Source organism: Engraulis encrasicolus, chromosome 3 (genome assembly GCF_034702125.1).
Source record: "Engraulis encrasicolus isolate BLACKSEA-1 chromosome 3, IST_EnEncr_1.0, whole genome shotgun sequence".
NCBI classification, from domain to species: Eukaryota; Metazoa; Chordata; class Actinopteri; order Clupeiformes; family Engraulidae; genus Engraulis; species Engraulis encrasicolus.
In genome coordinates this window covers 51577139-51595246 of record NC_085859.1, presented here as the reverse complement: position 1 = coordinate 51595246, position 18108 = coordinate 51577139, and the positions used below count along the sequence as shown (strand labels likewise).

General features: G+C 46.3%; 2 protein-coding genes across 2 annotated transcripts in view; one reads left to right on the top strand and one right to left on the bottom strand.

The window, feature by feature from the left end:
* The window catches only part of smarcad1a (SWI/SNF-related, matrix-associated actin-dependent regulator of chromatin, subfamily a, containing DEAD/H box 1 a), a 29109-nt gene extending 13947 nt beyond the window's left edge, over positions 1 to 15162 (bottom strand). The window contains exons 1-13 of the mRNA XM_063195675.1: positions 14757 to 15162; positions 13170 to 13281; positions 12849 to 12990; positions 12677 to 12743; positions 12221 to 12318; positions 11651 to 11800; positions 10575 to 10653; positions 9752 to 10251; positions 3978 to 4174; positions 2840 to 2930; positions 2139 to 2238; positions 1413 to 1472; positions 475 to 550 (exon numbers count right to left, since the gene is read on the bottom strand). Coding sequence (XP_063051745.1) covers positions 475 to 550; positions 1413 to 1472; positions 2139 to 2238; positions 2840 to 2930; positions 3978 to 4174; positions 9752 to 10251; positions 10575 to 10653; positions 11651 to 11800; positions 12221 to 12318; positions 12677 to 12743; positions 12849 to 12990; positions 13170 to 13281; positions 14757 to 14877 — 1793 coding nt within the window. The 5' untranslated portion in view covers positions 14878 to 15162. The remainder of the gene's footprint in view (positions 1 to 474; positions 551 to 1412; positions 1473 to 2138; positions 2239 to 2839; positions 2931 to 3977; positions 4175 to 9751; positions 10252 to 10574; positions 10654 to 11650; positions 11801 to 12220; positions 12319 to 12676; positions 12744 to 12848; positions 12991 to 13169; positions 13282 to 14756) is intronic.
* A 127-nt stretch (positions 15163 to 15289) lies between these two features.
* On the top strand, positions 15290 to 17483 carry smyd3 (SET and MYND domain containing 3). Its single transcript, XM_063194563.1, has one exon. The coding sequence runs from the start codon at positions 15437 to 15439 to the stop codon at positions 16712 to 16714; it is 1278 nt and encodes a 425-aa protein (XP_063050633.1). The 5' UTR covers positions 15290 to 15436; the 3' UTR covers positions 16715 to 17483.
* Positions 17484 to 18108: the final 625 nt, after the last annotated feature.

The window sequence follows — 18108 nt, the reverse complement described above, 5'->3', positions numbered from 1 at the left end:
AGGAGAGAGAGAGAGAGAGAGAGAGAGAGAGAGAGAGAGAGAGAGAGAGAGAGGGAGAGCGAGGCATATAAAATCTGGGGAGCTTGCATTTTCCTTCTTGACCACTGGGTGGCACTGTGGTGCTTTGACAAAAATGGATTTGGGCAAGGGAAAAAAACTATGCAACGGCACGGTGGCAAAAATGGAAAGAGGGATAAATGAGGGCAAAAGAGAGGGAGGGAGAGTGTGAGGGAGAACAGGTGGAAGAGGGAGGGATATCGGCTGTTACACGAAAAAGAGCAATGGAAAGAGAAATGGAAGAAAGAGACGTGTTTGTGAGGGGTAGGTGTGTGTGTGTGTGTGTGTGTGTGTGTGTGTGTGTGTGTGTGTGTGTGTGTGTGTGTGTGTGTGTGTGTGTATGTGTGTGTGTGTGTGTGTGTGTGTGTGTGTGTGTGTGTGTGTGTGTGTCTAAAAGGCTAATAGATGGCTCCTCACGTGCACAAGATGACATTGAGGTCGTCCTGCATGTCCAGAATGTCACGGCGCAGGTACCGGCGGTCCTCCATGGAGCCTGAAAACACACACGAGCGCGCGAGCGCACATACACACACACACAATGTCACCTTACCCAGCAGAGGACAGGACAGCAGGGACAGAGTAAATGGGCTGTGAGGTTTTAAAAATACATTTAGGGACAAAAGCGCATAGGGACACAAAGTATTTAGGGACAATGCATACAGGGAGCATTGTTAGTTAGCGTACAAAGCCAATGCATGTGCATCCTACCTCACTGAGGTCAGGTGCAGGACAAAAGCATATGACATGAGAAAGTAGAGAGCCGCACACAAACTCCAACTGATAGGACTCACTTAACACAAGCCACGTTTCGACCCACTTGAGTCTTTTTGAGGCATTAAGAAGAAACACACCAAAATCTTGCTCGCTTTACATTACATTACACTTAGCTGACGCTTTTATCCAAAGCGACTTACAGTTACTTACAGGGTATCAGTCCCTGGAACAATTTGGCGTTAGGTGCCTTGCTCAAGGGCACTTCAGCAATAGCTGGAGGCATGGTGAGGGTAAGGGAGTTAATTGGTGGAATTCAAACCAGCAACACTCTAATCACAAGACCACCTCCCTAACAATTAGGCCACGGATGCCCCATCTATTTGAAACATAAACCTTATCGGTTGGTGTTAGGGCTCAACCACTCACCATGGTAGACCAGCACCAGCAATAAGACCATGGTGGGTCAAAGTGTTGCTTGTTTAAAATAGTAATCACTGAAGATAATGGAAAAAGGAGGCGCACACAAGGCTCGTGTGAAAAAGTGTATTGAAGCCGAAATTAAACATCAGAAGTCTGAGGTTAACTGGAGAAACAGACGTTTCGGAGCTAGTCCATTCTCAATGTCTCCAGTAGCAACTCACCGTGGTAGACCAGCAACTGGAGAGCAGGACACCAGAGCTGCAGCTCCCTCACCCAGTTATCTGGAAAAAACACAGCAACACTCATGTCAACAAAACTTGTCAGACGCACTCGCGCACACACGCATACACAAACACACAAACACGCACACCTCCAAATACTCCTCCCATCCCCTTAAAACACACTTAATTTAAGCCCGACTTCTTTCAGTATCCCATTCAATAGCAATAAGTCTTGTGCTGCAGTGGCTTCAGACGGCGCATCATCATTCTCCTGCTTTGCAAACGGGCTGCCAAAATGTTGCCAAACTGTTTTGATTTATCCCTGGTGGGACCTCAGCAGCTGCTGCATTGACTTTGGTTCACCCGACAGCTTTTACATTTTTAAAATATGATGGAGACAGACACATCAGGACAGAGACAGATACGAGGCAGTACAGGGTGGGGAATGGTAGGGGAGGCTCTGCCAATTTCATAAAAGTAAATGTTACACTGCTCCCTGGGCCCAGAGATTGCATACTCCCACCCTCTCCCTCCCTATTGGAGATGAAGCAGATACAACACACACACACACACACACACACACACACACACACACACACACACACACACACACACACACACACACACACACACACACCAACTGTCCTCACCCCCCACCCTCACACACAACGTAGTCAGGCAATCAGCTGTCAACGCATACACATCCTCCTTCTCCACCTCCCTTACCAAGTGTAGAGGCTGGTACAACAATAAGATGAGGTCCTGTAATGCCTTTCTCAAGGAGGTGGGCCAGGAAGGCGATTGCCTGAACCGTCTTACCCAGACCCTGTGGAGGGATGGAGGGAGAGAGAGGGAGAGAAAGACAGAGAGATCACAAACAGAGAGCAAATCTGAATAAATTCCAGTGAATAAAAAAAGTAACACTTGTTTGACAGAGGTCACCTGATACTGCAAATGTAGCAGAGAAAGCATCTAAGGAACATTAGCGGCTCTGAAGAACCAAACAGGGGTAAGCCCATATAGCTTTACATACCGCCTAACCATGCTGGCTAATGTATTTTCTACAAGTTTACCTCATTGTCAGTCAGTTATTTTCAAATCAAAGAGCCCCATTATTATCCTAATGAAATGCACAGTGTTGGAGAGAAATGGGGGCACAGAGACATGTACCAGGACATTTACGGGCGATATCGGAAGGGGGCTCTGGGCTTTTCTGTACCATTTTGAACCATTTTGTTTTATTAATACATGTACTTTTGAGCTGTGAACAGAGACAGAGAGGGGAAACAAGTGGGACACAGAGAGATAGGGTAGGGGTTGGCATATGATATGACCCAGGTCAGACTTGACCCGGGGGGCCCATGGACAACTGCCTGTACATCGGGAAGGTGTGTTAGCATGACGCAGAGCCCCCAGAGCAAACGTACCATTTCATCAGCGAGGATGCCACTCAGCTTGTGTTGGTGTAACAGTATGAGCCACTTCAGCCCAATCAGCTGATAAGACTGCAGCTTCCGGCTGCCAGCAGAGACAGACAGACAGACAGAGACACACAGAGAGAAACAATCATGAGTAACACACACACACACACACACACACAGTAGCTTTACTTGAAAACGCATGCACGCACACCTAGGTGAAGTAGCCAGGACTGATTGAAGGGCAGCTTGCTGCAGACACCAATAATCCACCTGACTTGCTGCTAAGAAAAAGAACAGCAGTGTGACTGCAGCTAAAGGAGTTGAGGGGCAGCACTCGAGCACGTCCCTCCAAAAGGCCACCACATGGCCTCTTAGAGTCTCTAGTCTTTGAAGCAGATCGGCTTTCTTGCTCTCCCTCACTATATCCCTTCTTCCCACTCTCAAACTCTCACTCGGCCTTCTCTCTCTCTCAGACCCCAGTCCCTCTGTGCTTAGTATGTGTGAAGGAGAGTGGGGGTTGTAAGGTTGTTGGTCGTAGGTCAGTGGAGGTGTGTGGCGAGGGCGGCAGGAGGGGAATAGCAGTGTGGTGTGGTGTGGGGGTTTACCTGATGTTGAGTATGGTTGGTGTGTGTGTGTGTGTGTGTGTATGCCTCCCTCATCTGCAGTTGAGTATGGCTGGCTACTTGGTGTGCGTGTGTGTGCCTGTGTGCCTGCATGACCCTCACCTGCTGTGGAGCATGGTTGGCTGCGTGGTGTGTGTGTGTGTGTGTGTCCCATCTGTTGTTGAATCGAGTATGCATGGCTATTTAGTGTGTGTGCGTGCATGCGTCTCACCTGCTGTTGAGTATGGCTGGCTGCTTGGTGTGTGTGTGTGTGTGTGTGTGTGTGTGTGTGTGTGTGTGTGTGTGTGTGTGTGTGTGTGTGTGTGTGTGTGTGTGTGTGTGCACCTCACCTGCTGTTGAGTATGGCTGGCTGCTTGGTGTGTGTGTGTGTGTGTGTGTGTGTGTGTGTGTGTGTGTGTGTGTGTGTGTGTGTGTGTGTGTGTGTGTGTGTGTGTGTGCACCTTACCTGCTGTTGAGTATGGCTGGCTGCTTGGTGTGTGTGTGTGTGTGTGTGTGTGTGCGTGTGTGTGTGCGCTCCTCACCTGCTGTTGAGTATGGCTGGCTGCTTGGAGGAGCCGGTGCCCTGCTCAATAAGGGCGTTCACGTCCTTCAGCATCCTCCTGGAGATGCCCTCGCACTTGCCCATCAGCTGCTGCACCACCTGCCTCTCCCGCAGCACCAGCCGACAGGCGTCCAGCATGTCAGGAGACAGCCCGTTATCCCGGTGGAACTGGGACTCCTATGAAGGCAGTGAGAGGGAGGGGGTGAATTTGGGATATTCTAAAACAACAATGTAAGAATCTTTGAACCCAAAACAGACTATTACGCCGGTGGAATTCGGAATATATTTTGGAATATTATGACAATGCAAGATGTTCCACGGGAGACTCTATGGACCTGCCTGGTGTTCTTATGGAACTGGGAAAGGAACATTTGGAACATTTTACTACAACTATATAATACTCCACATTAGAATCTATAGACCCATATCATGGTCGGTGTGTTGAATGAATTCCACATTTCTTATAAATCATCGCAGTTTCTACAAAAGCCAAGTAATAATCCAGTTCCATACCTTTATCCCTCTCTCTCTCTCTCGCCTTCAAGTATCAATGGTGTGAAAACATTTAGATCAATCAATGAGACCCACTGTGAACCCTTTAATTCAGCATGTTTTAACATGATCTCGGGATAGCTGCACCCTTCATCTTGTCATCTCCACATCTCCATTACGAGTCGACACATTACTTTGAAGTGAAGAGTCAAAGATATGAAGCCTTCAAGGTCACACCTCTCCTTCATCTCTGTGTAAGCTTGTTCTCCGTCTGTTTGGAGCTTTACACTCCTATTTTGACACCATCTCTCTCTCTCTCTCATAAAGAACTGAAAACACATCAGAGAAGCCAGTCTGACAGTTTTCCACTCTATGCACTGCCATTCCTACAATGTCCAAAGTCAAGACTTTTTTGGCACAAGGCACAGGCATTTCAGCTGTGCATCAAAAGAGATGGTGCCTGACATACAATAGGGACAAAAGGAGAGTTTGGGAAAAAAAGGTCACTCAAACTCCCATCTTTCAATTCCAATTAACGCACCCCTGAGGCAAATACCAATGATGAACAGAACGGAGTGTTCCATTCAAGTCTGTCTGTCAGACCTACACACGCTTCTTTAGAATTGATAACAAAAAGCCCATACAAGAGTATGGAGTGAGTTGCATTCCTCACACACACACACACACACACGCACGCACGCACGCACGCACGCACGCGATGGAACAGCATCCATAGTCAAAAGTCTGCTGCAGGCTCGAGTGGCACACCTGGGACATTATATTAAAAAACAAGAGTGCTGCTGTGTGACTGGCAATGGAAGAGTTGAAAGCATCACTCAAATACACTCACACACGCCTGCACCCTCAGATCACAGCCTTCCTCTGACAACGTCAACGAAGCCAAGGGTGGGTTGGGGTGTGTGTGTGTGTGTGTGTGTGTGTGTGTGTGTGTGTGTGTGTGTGTGTGTGTGTGTGTGTGTGTGTGTGTGTGTGTGTGTTGTAAAACAGGGTATGCTTTCCCAGAGAGGGGGCCCAGAATTGGGTCCTCAGTATGCATTGGGTATTGAGTGTGGGGCCTTTTCAGATGATTTTGTCCTGGCCAGGCCAAACCTGACACTGGCCCTGCTGAGACTACATCCTCTCAGTGACAAAGTAACTTTCCTCCCCTCAGTGTGAAAAACATGGTATGGTGTCCCAGAAAGAGGGGGCCCAGAATTGGGTCCTCATGGCATGTATTGGGTACACTGGCCCTGCTGAGACTACATCCTCTCAGTGACAAAGTAACTTTCCTCCCCTCAGTGTTCCTTCAGGGACGAGGAGGGGGGCGCGGAAGCAGAAGGCACGTTGGCAGGCCATCACTCCAGACTGCCGACGCAGATGAACTCACTCAGACAACAGCACAGACGAAGCAAAGGCACTTCTTCAGTCGACTCGGCAGCCATCATCATCTAAACAGGCCCAGACAGCATTGGCAGGGCCCAGGACAAAAATCATTTGAAAGGGCCCCCGTCATATCCATACAATGCAACTGAGACTCGTCCCCAATCTCCCTGAGCCTGTGACAACGTACCTCTTTGCCACCCCCCGTCAGCTGCCCTGCTCATCACAGCCCTATGATGATGAGGATCGGTCTGCCAACACAGTACATCAAGGCCCACTCAAGAACAGGGAGCAGTCTGTTCACCCCTATATCTTATCAAAGTTCTCTCTGGTGGTAAAATATACTGAAATGCTGACCAAAGAACTGTGAATATAAAGGTGAACTGTATATATTAAATCACAGTTTCCTGTATTTAATGCAGCCAAAACTCTAAAGAGCATATTGGTTCCTAGAGAAAAGCTTTCATCAACCAACACAAGGCCTACAGTACAGTACTGATAGCTCATCGGTGTAGGTGCGTTTAGCGACATGATTCATTTCATCATCCCAATTTCATCAGAGTGCCAGAGAAATATCTGTGATCTGACAGATGGAAAAGCTGAGGGGGCCTGTGCTTACATAGGGAGGCCTGAGTAAATTGAACTGAGGGGCTGCAGTAAACTTTACAATAACAACCCAATAACAATAACAGCGTGCCATGTTTACATTTAACCAATGCCTCCTTTATGTTATTGGCTGAATATAAACTTATCACGCTGTCACACACTTAAGTTAGTACAAGAGTTACTCCTCAAAAAAGCCCAGCAGGCATCCCAACGCCTTGAAGGGCAAACACACACTATCGACCAGGGGGCTATACAGGTACTAAAGAAGCTGGTTCAGTAGTAAACCAGGTTCAGCTAACCTTGTGGTAGAGGTAAATCATCTAATAGAAGAGCCTGCTCCTCATTTTCTAAACTAAACGATCTAAATGCTCACACACGCATGCTCACACACACGCATGCTCACACACACGCATGCTCACACACACGCATGCTCACACACACGCATGCTCACACACACGCATGCTCACACACACGCATGCTCACCAGCAGGGCTCTAAATTAACCTTTTCCACCACCAGCCAATTTGGCTAGTGGACATTTTTTCTTACCAGCCAAACAGAAGTTCAACTAGCCATTTTTTTTTTATCTCGCCAAAATAAACTATGCATTAGGCTAGTTTTTTTTCTAATTAAATGGTCATTTTGTCCAACTGTTTCTACAACACAGATACACTATAGGCCTGCATAGGCTACTATATGCCTACATAATAAGCATATTATAGGCTATATATTTTTTCATTATTTTTTAACTTCTGCTTTATTTTTTACTTTCGTTACTTAGGCCTAATTAATTTGATTAGTTTTTGTTCAATTCCTCTGAAAGCAGCTGAATCACATCACACAAGCCACTCACATAACAGACCTTTAACATAGGCCTACAGTAACCAAGCACACAGCCAAACACTACAAAACCTCACATACGCACACCCCAAGGAAGGAGAAGAGATGAGAGGAAAAGGAGAGGAGAGAGGAGGAGCTCTTCTCTACCATGCGCAACAAAATGACAAGAAGCCTAGTTTAATTAAAAGTAAATAATATCTCGGGAATCTTCGCTTCCTTTGTTACTTCCACAGCTTCGTCGTTGGTTGCTTTTTTTTTCTTTTCGATGGCGTGGGCTTTCCAACTTAGTTGCGCCAGGACTCTGAACATTTCAGAAGACAACTGAACTGACAGCTACGGTCACTCTACTCTGACAGTCGGCTCTCCTCCTCTGCCCTGGTCGCTATTTCGTTCCACAACCACTCATTTTTAACGTCACTATTTACAATTACTACTAGCATTCACCAACACACAGAACCTTGCTCTAACCCCCGCCACATTCTCATCACTCGCACAAAACGTCTACACAACAGAAGTAGCGCTATGCATAATCTGCGTAAGTCCTGTTATTGAAACGGTCAGGGTCTCGCTGCTTAAAAAATGCAGCCTGTTACAGCAAGGTTCATATAGTAATAATAGCAGTAGTGACGTTAAAAGGTTGTAGAGAAAGCGACGAGAACATAGGAGGAGAGCTGCCTGTCAGAATAGTGTGAGCGCAGCTTAGCTGACAGAAGGCTGGTTGTCTGAAATGTTTTCAATCATGCCGCGCGCAACAGCATGGAGTTGACGCTCGATGCACTGGAAAGCCCACGGTGGGAGGCTACCTCGTGACGCTAGTGTCCATGGGTAATGTAGGAAATCTCGCCGTATAACGTTCGTCAGAGCAGCGGTTTACCGTTCATAAGTTACTGTACTCGGGCGCTACTAGCCAAATTGGCGGGGAGGGATTTTTTTCTACTAGCCAAAATGAATTTTCACCCGTGTTTGGCGGGTTGGCGTGTGTTAATTTAGAGCCCTGCACACCAGTGCTTTACACTAACTTTTTCGCTTACCAGCCATTTTGGCTAGTGGTTTTCCTGACTCACTAGCCATTGGGCCTTTTCACTAGCCATAATTTTCTTAACCATCATAGCAGCTTTAATGAATTATATAATAGGCTGTAATAATGTAATGTAGGATAATATAACATAATATAACATAATATAATATAATATAATATAATAACTAGAATTGTTGTTAACTGGTCCAATGTCCATGCATGCATGCATGCTATAAGAACAGATTAACTTATCTGAGGAATGACTAGCCGTGCAGAAACACCAAGCACAGTGTTGTGGAAGGGCACAAATGTAAGCTACATGAGAGCAAAATATTTCCGTCTTTGATCTGAAGGGCACTTGCACGATGCGCAAAGTAGATAGTGCGTCATTGCCAAGCTTCGCATGTCCTCGGTCATGGATGTGGAATAACACCTCTTCTGGAATATTTTCTCATAAAAGTAGGCTATCTACTAGAAGGCGCACACACATAGGCCTATGCGGCCGGTAACTACAGAAGGAGCTACGACTTCCTTTCATTCCGTTTAATAGCCTATTGAGATGTTTAAAATATAAACGGACGCAAAGCAAGATGGGCACATGCGAAGGGACATGTCATGGGACATGATTTTGTACTGTCTGGAAGGCTACTACTGCGCGTTGTTTAAGCCCCGTTTGACAGTCGGGAACAACGGCACAAGAAACATGGAGGAATATTAAGGTATGAAGACATACAGGCAAATCAGAAAATGATTTAAACCGAACATTATTAATGCCGCATGTGTCCTTGTCTTATCACTGCGCTAATTAGTCTCAAGACTTTCTCAAGACTGAGGTGTTCTCCTCTCGCCTTGGTCATTTTAATGTCCACTACTACTATGCATTGTACTAATGACAGATCCCAAAACAGGTCAGTTGAGATGAACTTCGCTACTTTATTTTCACGTGAAGGTATTCAGTGACATTTCCAAACGCGCGCTGATGTGCCGGTAGCTCGCTGCTGCCACTCATATTCGCAAGACTAGCTCTATCAGACACGTGACAAAGGTGCTTCATGGGTATTGCCCGCGAAATCGCATTGCATTGCGTTTGTAGCAAAGACGGTCCGAGGGAAAAAACTACAAAATGCGGTGCCTCATCATTTAGAATAGTGACGGACCCGCCAGAATGGCTAGTGAACCTTCGGTATCTACTAGCCAACGCCGACTTTCACCCGCATATGGCTACCTGGTGTGTGTTAGTGTTAAGCCCTGATGCTCACACACACGCATGCTCACACACACGCATGCTCACACACACACGCATGCTCACACACACACGCATGCTCACACACACACGCATGCTCACACACACACGCATGCTCACACACACGCATGCTCACACACACGCATGCTCACACACACGCATGCTCACACCCCTACCAGGTCTTGCCAGGTGTTGAAGGGCCGCAGTGAGACGATGATGTTGGCCCTCTTGGAGGAGCAGCGGGAGATGAGCATGAGCTCGTGCAGCGCCGCCTCCTGGAAGAACTTGAGGATCTCCAGCTGCTGCTCCGAGCTCACGGGCCTGCTCTCCTCCTCCGAATTATAATCGTCCGACAGCACGTCATCCTGCTCATCTTCGTCCTCGCTACTCAGCGGCCTCCGAGTGTCTTCCGACTTTGCTCGTCCTCGCCGCGACGAGCTGAACTTGCTCTTGCTCTTGCTCGGGGTCTTCCCCGTTTTGGCTGCTGGTTTGCTGGGTTGAGGGTGGCTACTGCTGTTGCTGTTGCTGCTGCCTGGATTGGCCTTGGTTGGTGCTGCTTTCGGTGCCCCATAGAAGGAGAATTTAGTCATCCACTGGGAGACGGAGGGCGTGGTGCTCTTGGGACTGGCTTTCTTTGGTTGGCTTGACTTGGATTTTGAGGAGCTGTTGCCTTCAGCTGCATATGATATAAAAGACAACACACGTCACGACACAGGGAACGGCTGGAAGAACAGGAGAAAGGTGAAACTCAATCTATTTATCTCAAGGTGAGGTGGACAATTAGCTTGTTTCCAGAAATGGTATGGCATCTCTAACGCCTCTTTTCCACTGCCCGTTTTTGGGTAGGCCTACAGCTCGACACAGCGTGACTCAGCCACCACGTATAGCTTTTCAAATAGGCACGACACAGCTCAATCATAAAGCAAAAAGTGGCGGCCGAATCGAGCTGTAGGCCTACCAGAAAACCGGCAGTGGAAAAGAGTGCATATGTTTCCTCACCTGGATCAGAGAACATGCGCAGCGACCCCAGCGCGTCCTCATAGTGCCACTCGTGCTCCTGCAGGACGTCCCTGAGCAGCTGAAAAACCAACATTACATTACATTGCACTTAGCTGACACTTTCAATTGTTCAAAGCGACTTACAGTTATTATTTGTCAGGGTATTGGTTACAGTCCCTGGAGCAATGTGGGGTTAGGTGCCTTTCTCAAGGGCACTTCAGCCATGGATGGAGATGTAGGGAGAGGTCAGGGGGGATTCGAACCTGCAACCCCTAGATTGAAAGACCAATTCTTTAACCACTAGGCCACGGCTAGTGCAAACGAACACAATGCCTTCATTTAGTCATCGGGAGAGTAAACCTGAGCACTTCTTCTCAGCAAGCAAATAGAAGAGCTTGATAACATTTGTGAAATTACTGTACTTCATACACTTTTCTGCTATACTTCACTTACTATGTGCTTATCACAGTACATAACAGGGTACTGTCCCGCAAACCTGCGGTATTGCATGAGATGCTGCGGTACCTTCTCCCTGACGGTAGGAGTGTGAATGGATGGTGTCCTGGATGTGTGTGGTCAGAGGTGATGCTCAGGGCTTTCCTGACAATTCTGGTGTTGTAATGTCTATGTCTGGTTAAGGTGGGAAGACTGTTTGCTAATGATTTTAGAAGCCCTCCAGCTGTTGCTGTACCACCTCCTCCAGCTGTTGCTTATCTTGGCTGGTGGTACTGCCATACCAGACCAGGAGGGTATACTAAGAAGCTGATTCAGTGGCAAACCAGGTTAAGTTAACCTTGTGGTTGAGGTAAATCATATAATACAAGACCTAAAGTAAAGTATAAAGAATCTAAAGTCCTTAATTTTCTTAACTAAAGTATGCCTGCAGGTGTATCTTTAGCAGGTTTACCACTTCCTCTAGGTCAATCAAGCCTGGTTTAACCATCTTCTTAGCATAACCCCCAGGATGGAGAAAGTTAGCACGCTGGTATGAGGCGAACCTTCACAGCATAACTGGCAAGGCCGTACAGCCCTATAATGCCCCTATAAGCTCTATAACAGCCAACAGCCGTGCTCACCTCTTCCTCTAACTCTGGGAGCTTCTTCTTCAGTCTCTGCAAGATGCCATCCTTCTTCGACTGGCTCGGCTCAAAAGAGTCCTCAGTGTCACCCGAGTCATCTGTGTCCTCTTCAGATTCCGACTTGTCCAATTTCTGAGAGTCTTCAGGCTGTGTGATGATAGAAGACAGCATATTAGCGTAACAATACGAGAGCCGTGTTTACACTACTACTGTACATGCACCACAATAACACTGATGTCAATATGTATTCATCCAGTATTGTGTATTCATGTGCACATCCAGCGTCATCAACACACAATATATTGCATCTGTATGACAGTCAACACCTCAAGGATATGTATGGAGCTTACTTAGCATTTCTTTTCGTACATATAACAACTATGAATATCCCTTTTCCATCAAGATGCGATGCATAATTACATCTGTTGAGTTGCCCCATCATTCAGGCACGAAAGTAACAAAAACAACACAACATGTTCTGCCTCAGGAGCTATTTCACCTCTGTCAAAACAGAGTTCATTACGTCAGGCGAGACTCAAATATCTGAACCGGCTGCACACGGCTTACCACTTCAGTGCGTCTCTTCTTCGTCGGATTGGCCACATCCTTGTCTTTCTCCTCCTCATCCTCACTGGCAGCATCCCTCTTTCTTGGCGGGATCACACCTGGTTAGAACAAGTAAGCATTATACAACTACGCACAGACATCCTATATTCAGCCAATTCACTCATCTAACTTTGCCTGGGTTGGTGAACTTAAGTCAGAACCAGTAATATCAACTTGACGTGGTAAGAGACCTGTGGTGGATTTCTTCAATCCAGTTTGTATGCCTTATATACAGCAGGATATGCATTATGTCAAATGTAGGTAAATAAAAACACCACAAGAGCTGAAAGCATGCATGCATACAAATTAACATGCAAATTAGCATAAAAATGAATTTACATTTACTTATGGGAATCAGGACACACCAAGTAGGAAATACAGCGTTTAGGTATGTACAGTATGTAATGCTGGCCATACCTTTGTCTCCATACTGCATCAGGCAAAGAGCCACAGCTCCATCTAAAGTGCCTGTGCATTGGATTAACTGTAAAAAGACAATAAACATATCGTGAAGGTCATGGGAATGGCGATTGGAATGAATGAAAAATATTGTGACTTCAAGTTCCGGTGCGTACTGTGCACAACCTACCTCTCGCAGCTGCATGCGGGTTCTGTTAGGAAATATCTCCTGCAGCTCATCAACCTTCTTCTCGTCGACATGATCCTCGTCATCTGAACCTGCACGTCTCTCCTTCTTGCCCTTAGAAGGACTAGTATGTCCTTTTGATGGTCTGTCGATACGAACATAACAGTTTGGCATAATTAGATCAAACAATACTGTATATTTCAGGTACATATGGAGTATGAGGCACAAGATGCTTCTTAAGACGATGGCCATGCATTTGTCCAATGTGTCTGTTACACAATCTGACCATGCTTCACCATTCACAAAAGGGGAAAGTAATCTTACTTTTCAATTAGTACAGCATCCTCCCCGTCAGAGTCTGAGATGACCCACGTTTCTAGACGGCTCTCCTTGACTTGTGTTTTGGAAGTTGATTTTAGGGCTTGTTTGGTGCTTGCTGATTATGAGGGTGACCATAGAGAAGTTGCAAAGAAAAAAAATATTAAAATTATTAGAGTATAATTTATTAATCCCCAGGATACCCAGCAGCATACATATATAAAGACAGAATATACAAGACATTACACACATCGTTTCAAATATTAACAATCTAGCAGACACCTGCATTGGGAGCGTCAATCAGGGAATCATACAGTACATTTAGTCAGCCAAAGGCAGATCACACATACACATACACACACAGCTGTGGTTGGTGATGAGAAGAGCGTTCATATCAACTTTGCGTGACATTATCATTTCTCAGTCTAGTGGGCTACAGTACATGCGTCATGTATGGTCATGGATTCACTTGAAGCAACAACAAACTTTTGCTGTAGTTAGCCAGCTTCGGCTATCATCGTTAGCTAATATGCAATTCAAGAAACAGCAGAACAAACATTTCTGAATGATGCCACTACCACTGGTATCTGCAAGTACATACAGCATCTATACTGCACAAAAACCGCCAAGAAATGCATGCAAGATAACTCCAACTGCAACTTTTGGTAAGTACTACCAGAACCGTGGTACACTGACTGAAGGAGTAGAGGTACAACTAACAACGTTAGCTTGCTACTACGTTCAGACCACCCATCTACGACAGTGGAGAGTCAAGAGGCCACAACCAGTCTTACTGTAGCTCTAGAAGTGTGTATGTTCCATGTGCAGGTAAACTGTCAACATCATAACACGACCATAAGGGACTGTTCGTTATTTATTTTCGGGGTCACCGGAAGAAAATAGGGGAGGGTCACGTAATTTTTTTCATTGCTGAGGGGAGGGTCATCAATTTCTTTTAAGCTGGCTAGGGGAGGGTCATCCAAAAATGTTTGGCACATTTATTAGAAAAAAGCATTCCTACCTTGTTTGTATGCTTTGATGTAACATAGCCTCAGAAACGCTTCTCCATTTAGCTAAAATTGATCACAGATTCATACCCCGTTGTGTTCTGTTGTGTCGAAGAGCTATCATAAGTTATCATAAGCTAAATCAAATTATAAATGTATGAAATGCCCCCGCGTTCGTGAAGTAGACTACTATAGTTTTCAAGAGGGCACCTACAATAACATCCAGTAAGCTAGCAGCAGCGTTGGTCAATCAACGTTTGTCAAAAAAATAAAAAATAAGGTAGAATAGGGCTATTTACTACTTCTCCATAGGGGAGGGTCATGCATTTTTTTGACGGCGTCGCGGGGAGGGTCATCAAAGTTTTGAAGCTCGTTAGGGGAGGGTCATGCAAAATTTGACGATCAAAGGTGGACATCTTCCGGCGACCCCAAAAATAAATAACGAACAGTCCCTAACATGACAATAGCATAAGAGTCACCTATTCCAAACTTTGGCTGGTTGGCATATCCTGGCAAGCTGTATGCTACTCCTGCAAACCCTAGAAGTTAGCTGTTGACGTAGGGAAAATAGGTGAAACAATGTTACCTGGCTTATTCTCTTTATCCGAATTGGGACTGACTGAGTCACTGGACTTCGGTAATTTAGGGAGAGAAGACGTCCCATCATCCCGTTGGAATCGGAACCTCTCTAAGTTAAATAAACTCATTTTCAAGTAACTAGCTGTATCACCTCGCTGGCTATTTCGCTTAAAAAACCCTGTAAATATACCGTAATGTTAGCTTGCTAGCTCCTTTTGTTCCCCAGAGAGTGGCACTTTGTATTAGTCTCGTGCTCAATAAACTGCTCCTGTCCAAAGTCATGCGTTTCTTATTGTTCAACCACCCTCGTTTCAGGGTATTAGTCATAAAATAAAAAATATAAACAATTCTAAAACAAAATCATAACGCGGCTAATAAAATACTGCCTTGGGAACAGGGAGCAACCGGGTTGATAGGCTTTCCCGCCACAAGGAGGAAGCGCAGCCCTGCCATTTCCTATTCGACAGAACCAAAGCAGCCATTGGACAGAGCGCAGCATCCCAAGAAGCACGAACCAATGGATGAGCAGGTGGAAAGAAGAGGGTGGGCGCGTGTACAGAGACAGGAAGAACTTTGGCGTGTATTTAGTTACATCACAGTTACATGCAGCAGTAGATACATTGTTTTTTCCTGCTTGCTGGAAGCGTGGCTGTTTTGAAAGTTAGCTCGTGTGTTAGTTCTAGAACTATGGCGCTGAAAATTGAACGCTTCGTCTGTCCCGGGAAAGGCAATGGGCTGCGGGCTACACATGACATCAGAGCTGGGGAACTTCTGTATAAAGCCCTCCCGTTAGCGAGCTGCGTTTCTAGGAAACACATGGCCAGGGCCTGTCACCACTGTTTCATAAGAGCTGAGAGCCTACTGAGATGTTCCAAGTGTAAGACGGCCCGGTACTGCAATGCTCAATGTCAGAGACAGGCCTGGTTGGTCCATAAGGTTGAGTGTGGGCGTCTGAAGGCTCTACTGCCCACCATTCCTCCAGACTCCGTACGACAGGCTGCCAGGATACTGCAGACCATGCAGACACCTACTTCCCAGAATGCTCCAGAAGAGCTCTACTCAATAGAGGAACACCAGTCACATCTGGAGGGCATGTCTGAAGAGAAGCTGGATGGTCTGAGGCATCTGAGTTCAGCTCTCCAGCTTTACCTGCAGGAGGGGGGAGAAGGACACACACACACTCATGACCTGCTCAGCCTCCTCGCAAAGATCACCTGTAACTGTTTCACCATCAGTGATGGAGAGCTACAGGAAGTGGGCGTCGGCCTTTACCCCAGTATGTCGCTGCTGAATCATGACTGCCAGCCCAACTGTGTGATGCTGTTCGAGGGGACGACGCTCCACTTACGAGCCGTCAGAGACATCAAGACGCACCAGGAGGTGACTATCAGCTATGCTGAGTGTGTGTCCCCGACGGCGGAGAGGCGGGGGCAGCTGGAACAACAGTACCACTTTACCTGCCAATGCAGATGCTGTAGCAACAGCCATCGGGATGCTGAGATGTTGGCTGGTGGTGTGAGGGGTGAGAAGCTGAAGGAAGCTCTTCCAGACCTGGAGAAACTACAAGCAGAGCTGAAGTGGTCTGAGCTGCTGTCATCAGGAGTGGGTCTACTGGAGCAGCTGGGCGGGGGGGCGGTGCCTGACTCCAATGTTTACCTGTTGAGGCTGCTGGACCTGCTGCTGGATTGCTGCGTTTCGATTGGTCGATACGACACCGCACTCGCCTATGGCACCAGAACACTGCAGCCATACAGCCTGTACTATCCCGATCCCCACCCAGCGCGAGGCCTGCAGCTGATGAGAGTAGGGAAACTGCAGCACCTACAGGGAAGAGTGGAGGAGGCCATGCACACCTTTACACAGGCGTATGATGTCATCAAGGTGACCCATGGGAGAGACCATTCTCTTACTGCTGAGCTGCAGGGACGACTGGCCGAATGCCAAGCGGAACTCAACCGTGACTGAGCCGAATGCAAAGCGGAACTCGTCTGGGACTGAGCCGAATGGCAAGCGGAGGTCAACCGGGACTGAACCGAATGCCAAGCAGAACTCAACCGGGACTGAGCCGAATGCCAAGCGAAGGTCAAACGGGACTGAGCCGAATGCCAAGCGAAGGTCAAACAGGACTGAGCCAAATGCCAAGCGGAACTCAATCGGGACTGAGCCAGAACTCAAATGGAACTGAGCCGAATGCCAGCCATGACTGAGTCTATGTTGTTTTTTTAGCTGACAGTTAATCTGCATCCACAGTATTCGATTGTGTTCTCAAAAGCGTCACTAAACTAGCAATTTATTTGCTATTTCCTGGTTAGCAACGATGCTTTTGAGAAACACACACACACACACACACACACACACACACACACACCTATTCATTAGCCACTCCTGACATACGTGTATGGTCTTTGTTTTATTTTGTTTTTTTATTTTGTAAGATTGAGTTGTCCTATGACCAATAAAGAGCCCTAACTACAAAAAAAGTTATTTTTCTAACTCTGCCAGTCAGCCCATGAAAAATTAAGCTTAATAGAAGAGTCTTCCCAGACAGCAAAATATATTTGGGCCAGATGGATCATGAGACTATAAACTGGTTACAGTTGTTAGTTTTTTGTCATACATTTAGAAGGCATGCTCTCCAAAAAATCTTTCAACGTAATTCATGCCACCTAAACGTAGTCTAGGTAAAGAGCCTGGACTTAAACGGGCTTCATTTCATTTTTAGGATTTGCATTAGGTCTACTTTTATCAGACACTATAACAACAATATAGTCTACATATGAGGGAATACAGAGTTCAGAAATGTGCTATATATGTAGGCTAATTATATTAATGTTTGTAACAAGCCTTCACAGAGACCCTGAATATGTGAAAGTGAAAGCCCACCTGTGAAATTCCAATTCCCATTGTCATTGTGACACAGCACTCAAGTGTACACTACCCACTACAAAATTGTATTTATGGTTCACCCAGGAAAGGGGGCAACCCCTCAGCGGCTCCCTAAGGGAGCAGTGCGGCATGATGGCCATGCTCAAGGTACCTCAGTCATTGAGGTGGATGGGGTAGAGCACTCGCTAATTATTCCCCCCACCAACCTGGCAAGTCGGGAGTTGAACCAGCAACCTTTGGCCTATAAGTCTGATAGTCAGCCTGCCATCAGCAGCTAAGGTGCTTAACTTAAATAAACTTTTGATGGCATTTTTTGTTAAAAGTTGGCAACCATGCCAGAAGTTATCAGCATGGGCTGAGGTTTCAGAATCACCTGGTTGCCAACATGGAACTTGACCTTTAAGGTCAAATCTGAAGGTCAAAAGGTCAAACACGGTCAAATAACAGTGTTATTTAGTTAAAATTGTTATAAC